This window comes from Neoarius graeffei, chromosome 2, assembly GCF_027579695.1.
Source record: "Neoarius graeffei isolate fNeoGra1 chromosome 2, fNeoGra1.pri, whole genome shotgun sequence".
Classification (NCBI taxonomy): Eukaryota; Metazoa; Chordata; class Actinopteri; order Siluriformes; family Ariidae; genus Neoarius; species Neoarius graeffei.
In genome coordinates this window covers 42532660-42548652 of record NC_083570.1, presented here as the reverse complement: position 1 = coordinate 42548652, position 15993 = coordinate 42532660, and the positions used below count along the sequence as shown (strand labels likewise).

Here is a 15993-nt window from a genome sequence, read left to right as displayed (position 1 = left end):
GAGAATCTGAAATTTGTCTCCTGAGCTATAGAAGAGCAAGCTTTGAGCAGTAAAATTTTCCTCTGGGTCTGGTCAAGGTGAAAAATAAAAATAAATTAAAACTTGTTCACCAAATTCTTTTTTTCCCTGTTACTGATGTATGTTGTGCAGTTATTCAGCCACAGAAAAAGAACTGTTTAAATAAATTATAGATAGGTCAATACTGCCATAACATTAATCTCATTGTATGTAAACTTCTGGTTGCAATTGTACACACTGGTTTAAAAATAAATTGGAAAATTTGATATTGCACACATCATTCTGATTCATCGCATCACATTATCGCATCTTCCTACAAGTTTATCATATATATAAAAAATACACACACACATTTGTTTTTGTTTTCCCCTGCCATATTGTTCAGGGCCTTTGGAGAAAGAACAGCCCTGTAACATCACCATACTTAACAATGAGGTTTCAGTCATGTTCTGTATAACCATCCATCTTTTTTTATGCTACACCCATCTTGATTGCTGCTAAAGCTCTATTTTTGTCTCATCTGTTCATAGAACCTGTTTCCAGTCAAATTTTCAGTAGAGATTAGTGAATTTTTTTTTGTCTTATTTCATTTGTATATTCTCTAATCTTCGCCATGTTGGTGAATGATTAAGGGAATTTGGCCTCTGTGCCACCTTCATATTTATTCCCCAGTGAAAAAGGAAACCAAGGATGATTTAAGAATTCCTAATCACTCAGGGTAATTTTAAAATGTACCATGTTGCTGCATTCGACTAACAGCTGTAACTCGAAACTTCTGACATCCAACAAGGAAATACTGTTTTGAGGATGAAACTATACATCACTCATCAGAGTTAGCTGATTAGCTTGTTGTTAACATAAGGTGAACATGGAAGCGTTTGGGTGTTCGTCCCTCCATCTCTCCCCCCCACCCCCAAACTTTGTACCTCAAACACACTGAGGTTGAACATGACGTAATTTTGGGTTATGACTTCCCACTTCTGAGGTAATTTGAAAGCAGCATGTAAATAGAAGCATGCTCCAGGTACACAAGATTTTATAGAGGTGCCAATAATTGTGACACATTAAATATTATTTTTGACCTGTATTTTATATTTTTTTGTTTCCTACAATTACATGGATTAAAGTTTTCCGTCGCTACGACGGATTTCCGTCAACTGGGAGTGCTAAAGGTCAATAATGAGAGTGATGCAGATCCGAGGGAAAAAAAGGGGGTTGGCCCATAGGTCTGACACCGATGTGATTTAGAACTTCACCAAGCTGCTGTGATTGCCTGTTGTTGAACCCTTTCTTGTGCTATGTTTGAGTATATGTAAAGGAATAAGTTGTTGCGCTAGATAGGCATAAATAAATAAATAAATAAATAAATACAGCCTCCGCTACTGTCTAGTCCCGGGGAGGCTCGGCGTGGGCCACTGATGAAACTATTTGGCTGTCCTTCTACTAGGCAACTAGGTTACTTGTCTACTACTAATAGTAGTAGTAATAATGATATTTGCCTATTGAAAGGTGATCAGGTGAAAAGTTGAAGCCGCAGAAAGACCTTTGCTATTAAGCCTTTTGTAGGCTTCGGCAGACAACGTTCTGGAAAGGCTGTGTTTTTCTTTGGTTTGATTAGCCTACGATTTAATCTTTAAACGTTATGGTTTCAGCAGTTCGCTTAAACATTGGAGGCTGCAGAGTCGGGTTGCAAGATTTCCCGACACTTGTTTAAGATGCCAAACTTCATAGTAAGGAGAAAATAATTCCACAGTATTTAGTGCCTCGTCAGTCTCAAAAATTAATAGTGAAGGAGCAACGCGAATTAAGTCCCAAAAAAACATCTCGTAGGCCTATATTTTACATTTTCAAAAAAGTCCGGAATTGGAAGTCGGTCAGTGGAGTGTAATGAAGTGTCTCATTCACTAAGCACAAAAGGTCGGAAAACAGTGGAGAAAACAGCTATTGCTTAAATAGGCTACTAATGGTTTACATTAGTAATTTAATGTATGTAACAAATAAATTAATTGATTAAATAGATAAAGAAGCGAATACTCCAAAGCTCAAAATTCAGGAAAGTGGCTCCGGTGTCGCAAGTGCACAAGAACAGTTATTTGAAAGTTAACCTGATGAATTTGTGCGTGCGATTTCATGAAGAACCGGGACAATTGGCATTCGGTGAAAGATTCACACCTATGACTCATTATATTCGCGCGCGCCCTCTCGCCCACTGCTGCTTCGTTTTCCCGATTTACACGCGTGTCTGAAGATGGAGTTTTCAGAAAGCTCCACTCTGCCCAGAGTTTGTGAAAGTAGCTCTTTTCAGTGTCTGAAACCTCCGTATAGGTGTGAATGAGAGGTGCAACCGAATAAATAAATATGCGTCTTTTTTATCCGGCTACATGTAGGCTATCACTGCGCAAAGCCTCTAATGCTGAAATAGTAATATTTGTTAAAATAATAGTAGGCTAATTTCCACATTAATTGGTAAAATGGCACAAGGGATGTGATGGGGGGATGGACATTTTATAAGGGGAATGATTTGAGATTTTTATTTCAGAAGGGGGATGCCTCCCCCCACATCCCCCCTCAACTCGAGTACTGCGTATAAGGCCACGTGACACAGGCCCTTCGATTTCCATAGAGCGCGTCAAATTACTTTCGGTTTTGCCAGCATGGACGCGCTTCTTTTAAATGAAAGCACAGATGTGTCAGACATCGACAAAACGGTAAAGAATAAGTGGAGATGGGCTTGGCTAAATGAAATGGGCGATAATGGCCAAGCCATTTAGTCCATGGTGCAAAAAGATGAAAATGGCAGGTGTGTGCTTTTGTGTAGTTTGCCATAAAGTCTATGGAAGCAATGGCAAAAAACTAGATGCCTTTGGCTTCACTGCGAAGAAGCAGAAAAAGTGAACTTTCACTTTACTTTTCTTGCAAGTTCTTTCTGTTCCACTCTTTTGAAAGCATAGTTCAAGTTCGACTGCACTTGCACTTTTCTCTTAACCACTGTTGTGCATTACTAAAGTATTGTTGAAATAAATTTGCACTTTGCGCTGAATGACAATGGTAAAGTCTTGCCTTAGCTTTAGTCATTGTTAAAATTATGTAAATGTACTATAAGTAGGGGCCGAGGGGATAATGCACAACACGGCGTTTAAAATTTGACGCATCGCTGATGTGGTAGGGGCCAACGACATGGAGCTTTTTTTTTTTCAGTCAGATGATTTTTTTTTTTTTTTTTGGTTTAATCCATGCAATTAACTAAACTAAGTTTATTTATTTATTTATTTATTTCATTTACTTCAACTAAAGGCTAGATTTCTCTTATATTAATTTGAGATTAAAGCTATACAGCTTTTCGGTTTCATAAAATTGGTAGAATTTAGTTCCCTCTGACATTTTGTCATTGTGATGCATGTTTATTTCTGCAATATCTCAAAAACAGGCCATTCAGTGGCTGGGAAGTTATTTAATTTGAGGGGATTTCCGAGCAAATAATGTTCATGAAACTGCTTGCTTTGCGCAGTCAAGCAGACAGAGGGAAGTCTGGTGTGCGCATGCACAGGTTTACCTCCTTCTTTTGGGTTTTACAGTAGCTGGCATCCACAGTGTTGCATTACTGCCATCTACAGGTTTACCTTTGACCGTGCACTGACAGTTACATCATTCTGTCACTAAACAAACAGCTGATCACACCGAGGTGCTCGCCGACTGCTGATATTTATTAGTGTGGTCCTGCGTTTCCTTTCCTTTGTAACGTAACATCTTTTCTCGCTTTCCGTTACTGTAGTCGGTCTTTCACGTTTCATTCGTGTCCTCCATTTTCCTCTCCTCTTTCAAATTTGTATCCCACAATGAACGGGGAAAGCCCACCACATGATGCATGACATAGTATCTTGAATTGGGTCATGGTGAAGCAAGAAAAAATAGTGGAGAATTTAGGGCCACATGGCCCAAAATTCATTAATTGTTCTACTTAAAAAAAAAAAAAAAACTTATAAAATTGGAAGTCAGTGATTTCAAATTCAGTAGCTTTCAGGCCACTAAACAAAAATAATTGGGTGTCAGGGAAAATTTCTTTTTATGACCTACACTTGAAAAATCTGAAAGGCAGTCTATCTTTAAGCTGTTTAACCACATTTCATTTACCAAGGGTGCCAGTAATTGTGAAGCTGAATGTGCGTGCATTTTAATCAAATTTATATACCCATTTCACACATTGCGTTTTTGTTTTCCCTCACACTCCGAATTATCTGTGATAATCAGAATTATCAGGAAATAAATCTAAATGTCAAACTGTTTTGGTCTCTGTCCTAGTCTCTGGTGCTGGTGTCCAGACTGCCGTATATTCACTTGTTCCAGTCTCTACTCCAGATCATTGCTCCTGAGTACTTTGAGAAGTCAGAGCCTTGTTTGGAGGCAGGTGAGGGTAGTTGGACCATTCGTCTAACAATAGCCTTATTTAGATGGCATTTCAGGTTTGTTGTATTTATAAATTTAATATGGGATGAACAAGTTTCTAGCATTGTGTGCCACATCTTATCATTCAACGATAGACAAATTAGAAATAAAACATTCCATGGCCACCAGCCCGGGCTAGTGAAAGCTCTAATGTGCTTGCCCAGTCCTATAATTGAATGCCCAGTAATCTAACTGACCAGGTTAAAAATGGTAGGTAACACAAGGTCATAAAATACAGTATGATGAGCTAGTTAACTAGTTAAGTGCATTCATACAGTACTGTATGTTTTAGCTGTTCATACAGCAGCTGAATGTAGTGTGTAGAACAGTGATTAGTACACAATTATTTAATGTAACTAATTAGTACAATATATGTATTGTAAATATGTTGCAGTTTGCAATGAGATTGATCAGTGGCCCTCACCTGTACCAGGCCAGACACTCAATTTGCCAATGATGGGAGTCATCTTGCAGGTTTGGTTTTACTCTTTATGCTTCCTTGTAGTTTAGTAATAAAATAGACCCTGCTGAATCACTGATATAAGGTTGGAAATGCTTATTTAAGTACCAGCGACATCAGGAAGTGTCTTGTGTTGATGCATTTAACTTTTTAAAATATTTAACAAGTGTTCATTGGGTCATTTCTGAATACGAATACATTATATAGACTGAACAGATCATTTGTCACAACTGAATACAGATATGCAAAATAGGCAGAGGGTGTTTTTTTTTTTTTTGATGGCAAGGTTTTTACTGCAATGTGTACATTAGGCCACACTAATTTAATTAGTTGGTTCTCGGATTTTTTCAGGAAAAATATGAAGCAAGTGAAATAAAATTTTAAAAAATGCTCTGATGGTAAAATTAGCGGTGGAAATAGAGGGCAGTCATACGCGTGTGTCTCATGCTCACTACATAAGTCGGCAGCCCTGCTCAAGAGGGATGCTACCCAGAAAAAATGAACAAGGGAATAAACCCAGTAGGCCTACAGTAAATTTGTGCCATGTATTGTCCTTGTCAGCAGGGCTAGCTCTGGCTGCACGTCTTTTATCAGGCAAACCAGTAAACAGATAGGCTAAATAAACGACTGAATTACAGTCAATTGAACATCTACAGTGCACAGAAAAAAAGATTTTACCAGGAGTAGGCTACTTCTGATAGCTAAATACTTCATGATTTTTTTGTTTGCCCCTCACATCAATCAATGAAATATATAAATCAAACCCACCTCCACGGAGTTGTAGTCCAAGTTGGCACATCGCAGGGTAACAGGCTCACGGCATCTTGAGTACAACTGTGCATGGTTTTTCCCCCTCTTGAATTTCGACACACCTGTCAAAGATTTTACACTTCTGTTCGCTGAATATCCTAACAATCACAAACACAGGCTTTGCAGGATTCCCCTCCACAGGCATGTTTCTTCCACAAGTCTTTATCTAAAGTGAAAGGGGCGATTTGATTGGTTTTCGACGTCACATGACCTCAACCTGCAGTCTTCAGTATTTTGAACCATCAGCCACGATGTTTTTCTGTTGGTGGGAGTTTGATTTCGATTTTATTTTATTTTTTCATTTTTCATTTTCTTCAAGCGGCGATTCCGAGAACCAACTAATCGATTTGGTGTGGCCTTAGGAAAGTTTCCAGAAAGTTCCACAGGGCCATCTGGTTCAGGAGGTGAATAAATCAGTTCAAGAGATAAATAAATTGATTAGTTGGTTGGGATGATACCAAACGCACACATTGCATACCCTAGCAGTGTCACAAGGCGGGTTGGCACATTTGCTTAATGGCGAAATGAACTTGAAGCAAAATTAGTGGCAGTGAAATAAGTAGTAAATTGAAATAAAGTTGAAATGTCTAAAATGCAAAAACGAAAGCAATGCAGTTTAATTGAACATTATATTTAAAAAAAAAAAGGCAGGCATTGGAGCTTAAAGCTAGACGGCCTTTTGATTTCATAAAATCGGTAAAATTTAGTTCCCTCTGAAATTTGGTCATTGTGATGTATGTTTATTTCTGTAATATCTCAAAATATCAGGCCATTCTGTGGCTGGGAATTTATTTAATTTGAAGGGATTCCCTAGCAAATGTGCATGAAATTACTCACTTTGTGCAGTCAAGCAGACAGAGGAAGTCTGGTGTGCACATGCGCAGGTTTATCACGGTCTTTTGGGTTTTACAGCAGCTGGCATCCACAGTGTTGCATTACTGTCATCTACAGGTTTACCTTGACCGTGCACTGACAGTTCCATCATTCTGTCGCTAAACGAACAGCTAATCACACCGATGTGCTCGCTGACCGCCGATATTTATTAGTTTGGTCCTGCGTTTCCTTTCCTTCGCAACATAACATCTTTTCTTCTCACTTTCCGTTATTGTAGTCGGTCTTTCGCGTTTCATTCGCACACTCACGTCTGCCATTGTTCTCTCCTGTTTCAAATTTGTATCCCACCAATGCCTTGCACGAACGGAGAAAGCCCACCATGTGATGCATGACGTAGTATCTTGAATTGGGTCATGGTGAAGCAGGAAAAAATAGTGGAGAATTTAGGGTCATGTGGCCCTAAATTCATTAATTGTTCTATTTAAAAAAAAAAAAGAAGAAAATTGAAAGTCTGTGATTCGAATTCAGTAGCTTTTGGTCTACGAAACAAAAATAATTGGGTGTCAGGGAAAATTATTTTTATGACCTACACTTGAAAAATCTGAAAGGCAGTCTATTTAGTAACTTGGCTGTTACTGAGTTAGGGTTTGGACCAAGACATCCATCTCCTCTTCAGGGTTGGATGTTCTCAGAGCACAAGTCACATCGACATAAGTGATTCAACCTCCTGAACAGCTTTCATGCATGTGCAGACTCTCATTTAACATGGCAACAAAGTGCCATTATTAGACACGTCCTGTTATTAGAAATGTCTGGTTGGTTGGTTAGTTCAGTTGATGAATTGGGTGGGCTGATGGGTTGGTTGGTTTAAATTGTTTGTAAAACGTTCTACTTGCAGGTCAGAATTCCTTCAAAAGATGACATACCAGGAGGAAGTCCTAGCAGACAGGGACAAAAAGAGGTGTGAACTCACTTTTCATGTATAATGATGCAGTCAGTCGTTGAAATGTTGATGTTTTTGATTCACTTTTCTTTTTTCCTTTTTTTTTTTTTTTTTGTTGTGTAGAAACTTCTCTCTTCTCCCATAGTTTTCCCAACCATCCATGAGCTGGATCTTTTCAAGTAAGTATGGGGCTGGTTTGTCTGTGAAGATTCTCAATCATCCAGGTCATAGTAAACTGTGGGTGGTAGAAATGGGCAACTGGACTTGCTTGAAGATTCTTGAAAACGTTTCACCTCTCGTCCAAAAGGCTTCCTCAGTTCTGTCTGAGTAATAGGGAGTATCATATATTTATCCTCTCCTGGCTCAGAAACAGAATTCTGATGACCAGCTCATCTAAGGTGTCATTGAGGCATCATGTTGGTGTGGGTCGCTGGAGGCTGGGTGTGAATGGCGAGTCATTAGGGATCACCCTAATGACTTGCCATTCACACCCAGCCTCCAGCGACCCACACCAACATGATGCCTCAATGACACCTTAGATGAGCTGGTCATCAGAATTCTGATTCTGAGCCAGGAGAGGATAAATATATGATACTCCCTATTACTCAGACAGAACTGAGGAAGCCTTTTGGACGAGAGGTGAAACGTTTTCAAGAATCTTCAAGCAAGTCCAGTTGCCCATTTCTACCACCCACAGTTTATGGGGCTGGTTGGTTTTATGTTGTATGGGTAATGAATCAGAAACTGCTCATGTAAAATATATATATATATATATATATATATATATATATATATATATATATAAGGTAGGGTTGTCAAAATAATACATTAACATACCTGATTAACTTTTAAAATCATAATGTTATTTTTTAAATTGCATTAATAGTCATTGCTAGGATATGCGACGTATATGCTGTAAATCCTACTTATGTAGACACAGCTATTCTTACTGCTTTTTTGGGTGTTTGTAGAGCGTAGGACAAATTAAAATTGAGAAAATTGATATAGAAGAAATGTGAGTTTACGCAGTTCTTTTCATTTTAAAACACTTGCAGATGGTTCAGTGGATGACGGTTTCTTAGTTTACAATCTTTGTCTTGGGGAATTGAAGTACCAAAGAAGTATGACGCCATTAAACAACCAAACACACCAGTGTGAAAACTACTATGATTAGTCAAGGAGCGCTACATACTACAGCAGTACTAACGGGTCACTACTGGACGTTGTTTAGTGACCAAAACTACCTTAGTATGACCATTCATTGCATAGACTGCTCACAGATGACTGTTATGTTGTTGTATTGTCTGAACATTAAATCTCCCATAGAACTGTAATAACCTAAGTATTACAAAGTTCTATCTGAGTTAAGCCCAAATAGCAGATTATACAACCCCGATTCCAAAAAAGTTGGGACAAAGTACAAATTGTAAATAAAAACGGAATGCAATGATGTGGAAGTTTCAAAATTCCATATTTTATTCAGAATAGAACATAGATGACATATCAAATGTTTAAACTGAGAAAATGTATCTGTAGCGCGGACAATGCGTGGGTGGAGCACAGAGGACGGCAGGACAACGTTTGGAGGGAGTAACAGCGTGTTTTATTAATAAACTTTTCAGCTTAAACGAACTCGCAGCACACAGACACACTCTCAGCCTCCACTCCCGGGTCGCGCTCCCTCTGCTCTCTCTCAGCCTCCTAAAATAGGGAGCGGTTTACTGGGAAAACACACACAAAACACGGGTTAATTACAGTCAGGTGTAGCGAATCTGCCACTCACCTTCCCCGGCTCCACCCTCCTGTCACAGACCGATGCTTGACCACGCCCCCGCTGCCACATACCCCCACCGCCCGACTCAGGCCGGGCGCCCGTCCGGCCCGCAGCCGACTCCCCCCCCCCTTGACGGGAGAGGAAGTCCGCCACGACCATCTGCGCCCCCGGCCTGTGGACCACCTTGAAGCTGAAGGGTTGGAGTGCCAGATACCAACGGGTGATCCGCGCGTTGGCATCCTTCATGCGGTGGAGCCACTGGAGGGGCGCATGGTCCGAACAGAGGGTGAAAGAGCGCCCCAGCAGGTAGTAACGGAGGGCGAGGACCGCCCACTTGATCGCCAGGCACTCCTTCTCAATGGTGCTGTAGCGCCCCTCACGCACTGACAGCTTGCGGCTGATGTATAGGACTGGGCGGTCCTCCCCCTCCACCTGCTGGGACAAAACGGCCCCCAGCCCTCTGTCCGACGCATCCGTCTGCAACAAAAAAGGGAGAGAGAAGTCAGGGGAGTGTAAGAGTGGCCCCCCACACAGTGCAGCCTTTACCTCAGAGAAAGCCCGCTGGCACTGCTCCGTCCACTGGACCGGATCTGGTGCCCCCTTTTTAGTGAGGTCAGTCAGCGGGCTGGTGACGTCCGAATAATTAGGTATAAACCTACGATAGTAGCCAGCCAGCCCCAGGAACTGTCTCACCCCCTTTTTGGTCTTGGGCCTCGGGCAGGCCGCAATCGCTGCAGTCTTATTAATTTGGGGACGCACCTGCCCGTTGCCCAAGTGGAAGCCCAGATACCGTACTTCCACCCGCCCAATCGCACACTTCTTCGGGTTGGCAGTGAGTCCCGCCCGCCTCAGCGACCTAAGGACGGCCCTCAGGTGTTGCAGGTGCCGCTGCCAGTCATTGCTATAAATGATGATGTCATCTAGGTACGCGGCCGCATAGGTGGCGTGCGGCCGGAGGACTCGGTCCATCAGCCGCTGAAACGTAGCGGGCGCCCCAAACAGCCCAAACGGAAGTGTGACGAACTGGTGTAAGCCGAACGGTGTGGAAAAGGCCGTTTTCTCTCGGGATAATGGAGTCAAGGGGATCTGCCAATATCCCTTCGTCAAATCCAGTGTCGAGTAAAAGCGAGCCGTGCCTAGTCGATCGAGCAGCTCATCAATACGAGGCATTGGGTATGCGTCGAATTTAGACACCGCGTTGACTTTTCTATAGTCCACACAGAACCGGACCGACCCGTCGGCCTTGGGAACCAAGACCACTGGGCTGCTCCAGTCACTGTGGGACTCCTCGACGATGCCCATTTCGAGCATGGCCTGAAGTTCTTCCCGAACCACCTTTTTTTTGTGTTCGGGTAGTCTATAAGGGCGGCTACGCACTACCACCCCCGGGGGCGTCTCTATGTGGTGTTCTATGAGGTTCGTGCGACCGGGCAGGGGCGAGAACACATCCGAAAACTCGGCCTGCAACTGGGCGACCTCCGCGAGTTGGGTCGGGGAGAGGTGGTCTCCACAGGGGACCGGAGAGGTACGTGATGCCAATGACCCTTTGGGGACCTCCGGCCCCAGCTCCGCCTTCTCCGGAACTACCGACACCAACGCCACGGGGACCTCCTCATTCCAGAGTTTCAGCAGATTGAGGTGGTAAATCTGTAGCGCCCCCTCCCTGTCCGTTCGCCTAACCTCGTAGTCGACGTCCCCGACTCGCCGTGTGACCTCAAAGGGTCCTTGCCACTTGGCGATTAATTTGGAGCTCGATGTGGGCAACAGGACGAGTACCTTCTCTCCCGGAGTGAACTCTCTAAGGCGCGTGCCCTTGTTGTACAGGCGGACTTGCCGTTCCTGGGCCTGCCGCAAATTCTCCTGAGTTAGGTGGGTGAGCGTGTGGAGTTTTGCGCGCAGATCCATAACGTACTGAATTTCGTTTTTGCTCTGTGAAGGTCCCTCCTCCCAATTTTCCCGCAGTACATCTAAGATGCCGCGCGGCTTACGCCCGTATAATAATTCAAACGGGGAAAACCCCGTGGAGGCTTGGGGAACCTCTCGCACTGCAAACAACAAGGGTTCGAGCCACTTATCCCAGTTACGTGCGTCCTCACTTACGAATTTTTTAATAATATTCTTGAGGGTGCGATTGAACCGTTCAACTAAACCGTCCGTCTGTGGGTGATAAACGCTGGTGCGGATCGGCTTAATACCTAGTAGCCCATACAGTTCGCTCAGTGTTCGTGACATAAACGAGGTGCCTTGGTCAGTCAGAATCTCTTTCGGGATTCCAACCCGGGAGATGACGTGGAAGAGGGCCTCTGCAATACTGCGTGCTGAGATATTGCGAAGAGGCACCGCTTCCGGGTATCGCGTTGCATAGTCCACCAGGACTAATATAAAGCGGTACCCTCGTGTTGACCGATCTAATGGCCCAACGAGATCCATCCCAATTCTTTCGAACGGGGTCTCGATTAATGGTAGGGGGCGCAAGGGCGCTTTTGGAATGGCCGCTGGATTCACTAACTGGCATTCGCGGCACGCCGTACACCACTTACGGACGTCGCCGCGAATCCCCGGCCAATAGAATCGGGCCATTATCCGGGCGAGTGTCTTATCCTGCCCGAGGTGTCCAGCCATGGGATTAAAGTGGGCCGCCTGGAATACCAATTCCCGGCGGCTCTTTGGAATTAATAACTGGGTGACTCGCTCTTTCGTCTGAGTGTCCTGCGTCACTCGATATAATCTATCCTTCAAAATGGAAAAATAGGGGAAGGACGGGGTGGCGTTCAGCCGGAGCGTTTGACCATCGATTACTCTCACTTGGTCAAACGCGTGTCGCAGAGTCTCGTCTCGCGATTGTTCCAGTGGGAAATCCGCGAGGGATTCCCCAATAGAAAGAGGAGGGGCCGGCGGCTCCTCCCCCTGTCGCGGAGGTGACGTAGACGGCTCTGCGACCGCCGCTCCAGCCAAAGCGACACCGGGACCCTCCCCCGTCAACCGGCAGGACCCACTCTTTACTAGGCGTGCCATTAAACCCCGAAATCCCGGCCAATCGGTCCCCAAGATCAAAGAGTGGGTAAGGCGAGGATTAACCGCCGCCTTCACTATAGATTTTTCCCCTCTAAAATATATGTGGACTGACACCAACGGGTAGCTGTGAATATCCCCGTGCACACACAACACCTTCACCCCTTGTGCTCCCCCCAATGCCTCGTCTTGCACCAGGCTTTGGCGGATTGAGGTCTGATTGCAGCCTGAATCCACCAACGCCTGATATGTAGCCCCTTGTACACTTACCGGTATGCGATACGCTCCGGCCCGATCGAGGGCAGCCTCTGGCGCGTCGGGGATCCGCACCACCGCCCCCACCTCCATCGCTGCACATTGTTGCTGCAGGTGGCCCGGTTCCCCGCAGCGCCAGCAAACCGGCCCGGGCCTCCCCTCTGCAACTGTGTTCTGGGGCTCACTCACCTGAGGGGGGGGAGAGACAGACACAGAAGGGGGAAACGGGAGGGCACCACGGGTGCGGCGGGCCGGCTGGGGTGGGGCCGGCCCCCGCCTCCGTGGTGGGGGAATGGGGCGAGGACGGGACACGGGAGGAGGGGGGGAAGACAGAGAGAGAGGGGGGGAAGACAGAGAGAGAGAAGAGGAGACAGAAGACGATGTCATCCGTTGTCCTGCCGCCGGTACAGCCGCCAGATGATCCTCCGCCAGTCCTACGGCCTGATCCAGCGACGCCGGGCGGTGGCACTGGACCCACTCCGCGGTTCCGGCTGGTAAGCGGGCAACGAACTGTTCCAGCGCCACCTGGTCGATGATTCCCTCGGCGTCGCGATCTTCGGCCCTCAGCCACCGCCAGCAGGCGTCCCGGAGCTGCTGGCCAAACGCGAACGGGCTGCCGGCTTCCTCCATCCGCAGCGCGCGGAAGCGCTGGCGCTGCTGCTCCGGCGTGCGCCCCACGCGCTGGAGGACGGCCCGGCGAAGGTCAGCGTAGGCCAGCCGGCGGTCGGCGGGGAGCTGTAATGCGGCCAGCTGCGCCTCTCCAGTCAGGAGGGGGAGGAGGCGCGCCGCGCGCTGCTCCATCGGCCACCCCGAGGCTTCGGCGACCTGCTCGAACAAGGTGATGAAAGCCTCGGGGTCGTCCTGCGGGCCCATCTTGGTCACAGTGAGGGGAGACGGGCCCGCGGCCGGGGCGCTGGTGGATCCCGCCGACGCGAGGAGCCGCCGGAACGCCTCTCGATCTTCCTGTTGAGCCAGCACCAGGGCTTCGAAGCGGCGCTCCTGCTCCGTTCGGAGCGTGACGAGTGCCTGGTGCTGGCTCTGCTGAGCCGTGGCGAGGGCGTGGACCAAGTCCGCGAACGGGGAGGATTCCATGGAGCTGTAGCACTGGTGCTCCACCTTTTCCCGGGTTTCGGCACCACTGTAGCGCGGACAATGCGTGGGTGGAGCACAGAGGACGGCAGGACAACGTTTGGAGGGAGTAACAGCGTGTTTTATTAATAAACTTTTCAGCTTAAACGAACTCGCAGCACACAGACACACTCTCAGCCTCCACTCCCGGGTCGCGCTCCCTCTGCTCTCTCTCAGCCTCCTAAAATAGGGAGCGGTTTACTGGGAAAACACACACAAAACACGGGTTAATTACAGTCAGGTGTAGCGAATCTGCCACTCACCTTCCCCGGCTCCACCCTCCTGTCACAGACCGATGCTTGACCACGCCCCCGCTGCCACAGTATCATTTAAAGGGGAAAATTAGGTGATTTTTAAATTTCATAACAACACATCTCAAAAAAGTTGGGACAAGGCCATGTTTACCACTGTGAGACATCCCCTTTTCTCTTTACAACAGTCTGTAAATGTCTGGGGACTGAGGAGACAAGTTGTTCAAGTTTAGGGATAGGAATGTTAACCCATTCTTGTCTAATGTAGGATTCTAGTTGCTCAACTGTCTTAGGACTTTTTTTGTCGTATCTTCCGTTTTATGATGCGCCAAATGTTTTCTATGGGTGAAAGATCTGGACTGCAGGCTGGCCAGTTCAGTACCCGGACCCTTCTTCTACGCAGCCATGATGCTGTAATTGATGCAGTATGTGGTTTGGCATTGTCATGTTGGAAAATGCAAGGTCTTCCCTGAAAGAGACGTCATCTGGATGGGAGCATATGTTGCTCTAGACCCTGGATATACCTTTCAGCATTGATGGTGTCTTTCCAGATGTGTAAGCTGCCCATGCCACACGCACTAATGCAACCCCATACCATCAGAGATGCAGGCTTCTGTACTGAGCGCTGATAACAACTTGGGTCGTCCTTCTCCTCTTTAGTCCGAATGACACGGCGTCCCTGATTTCCATAAAGAACTTCAAATTTTGATTCGTCTGACCACAGAACAGTTTTCCACTTTGCTACAGTCCATTTTAAACGAGCCTTGGCCCAGAGAAGACGTCTGCGCTTCTGGATCGTGTTTAGATACGGCTTCTTCTTTGAACTGTAGAGTTTTAGCTGGCAATGGCGGATGGCACGGTGAATCGTGTTCACAGATAATGTTCTCTGGAAATATTCCTGAGCCCATTTTGTGATTTCCAATACAGAAGCATGCCTGTATGTGATGCAGTGCCATCTAAGGGCCCGAAGATCACGGGCACCCAGTATGGTTTTCCGGCCTTGACCCTTACGCACAGAGATTCTTCCAGATTCTCTGAATCTTTTGATGATATTATGCACTGTAGATGATGATGATGTGTTCAAACTCTTTGCAATTTTACACTGTCGAACTCCTTTCTGATATTGCTCCACTATTTGTCGGTGCAGAATTAGGGGGATTGGTGATCCTCTTCCCATCTTTACTTCTGAGAGCCGCTGCCACTCCAAGATGCTCTTTTTATACCCAGTCATGTTAATGATCTATTGCCAATTGACCTAATGAGTTGTAAAATTTGGTCCTCCAGCTGTTCCTTTTTTGTACCTTTAACTTTTCCAGCCTCTTATTGCCCCTGTCCCAACTTTTTTGAAATGTGTTGCTGTCATGAAATTTCAAATGAGCCAATATTTGGCATGACATTTCAAAATGTCTCACTTTCAACATTTGATATGTTGTCTATGTTCTATTGTGAATACAATATCAGTTTTTGAGATTTGTAAATTATTGCATTCTGTTTTTATTTACAATTTGTACTTTGTCCCAACTTTTTTGGAATCGGGGTTGTATAATACTCTTATTATGTTATGGAGTAAGATCATTAAGTGTAAACCTGTATAACTTTCGAGGGGTTATTTATTACAGCAGTGGAAATACACTTGTTTAATTCCATTGTTATTTATTGCATTATCAGGATACTATGTCAGAGCCAGTTGCAGTACAATGATCTGCCAATGTAGTTATACTGTTGGAGATGGTAGGAGAGACTTTTGCTGTTGTGCTGAACATTGACCCTATTTGTGTGTGTGTTTATTTTTTTATACAGTGGTGCTTGAAAGTTTGTGAACCCTTTAGAATTTTTCTATATTTCTGCATATGACCTAAAACATCATCAGATTTTCACACAAGTCCTAAAAGTAGATAAAGAGAACCCAGTTAAACAAATGAAACAAAACTATTATACTTGGTCATTTATTTATTGAGGAAAGTGATCCAATGTTACATATCTGTGAGTGGCAAAAGTATGTGAATCTTAGCTTTCAGTATCTGGTGTGGGCCCCCTGTGCAGCAGTAACCGCAACTAAACATTT

General features: G+C 45.2%; 1 protein-coding gene across 2 annotated transcripts in view; it reads left to right on the top strand.

The window, feature by feature from the left end:
• The window catches only part of dennd6b (DENN/MADD domain containing 6B), an 89637-nt gene that overhangs the window by 58272 nt on the left and 15372 nt on the right, over positions 1-15993 (top strand). For both annotated transcript variants that reach the window (XM_060914259.1, XM_060914263.1), the window contains 4 exons: positions 4318-4423; positions 4856-4935; positions 7464-7526; positions 7632-7687. In XM_060914259.1, the coding sequence (XP_060770242.1) occupies positions 4318-4423; positions 4856-4935; positions 7464-7526; positions 7632-7687 (305 nt within the window). The remainder of the gene's footprint in view (positions 1-4317; positions 4424-4855; positions 4936-7463; positions 7527-7631; positions 7688-15993) is intronic.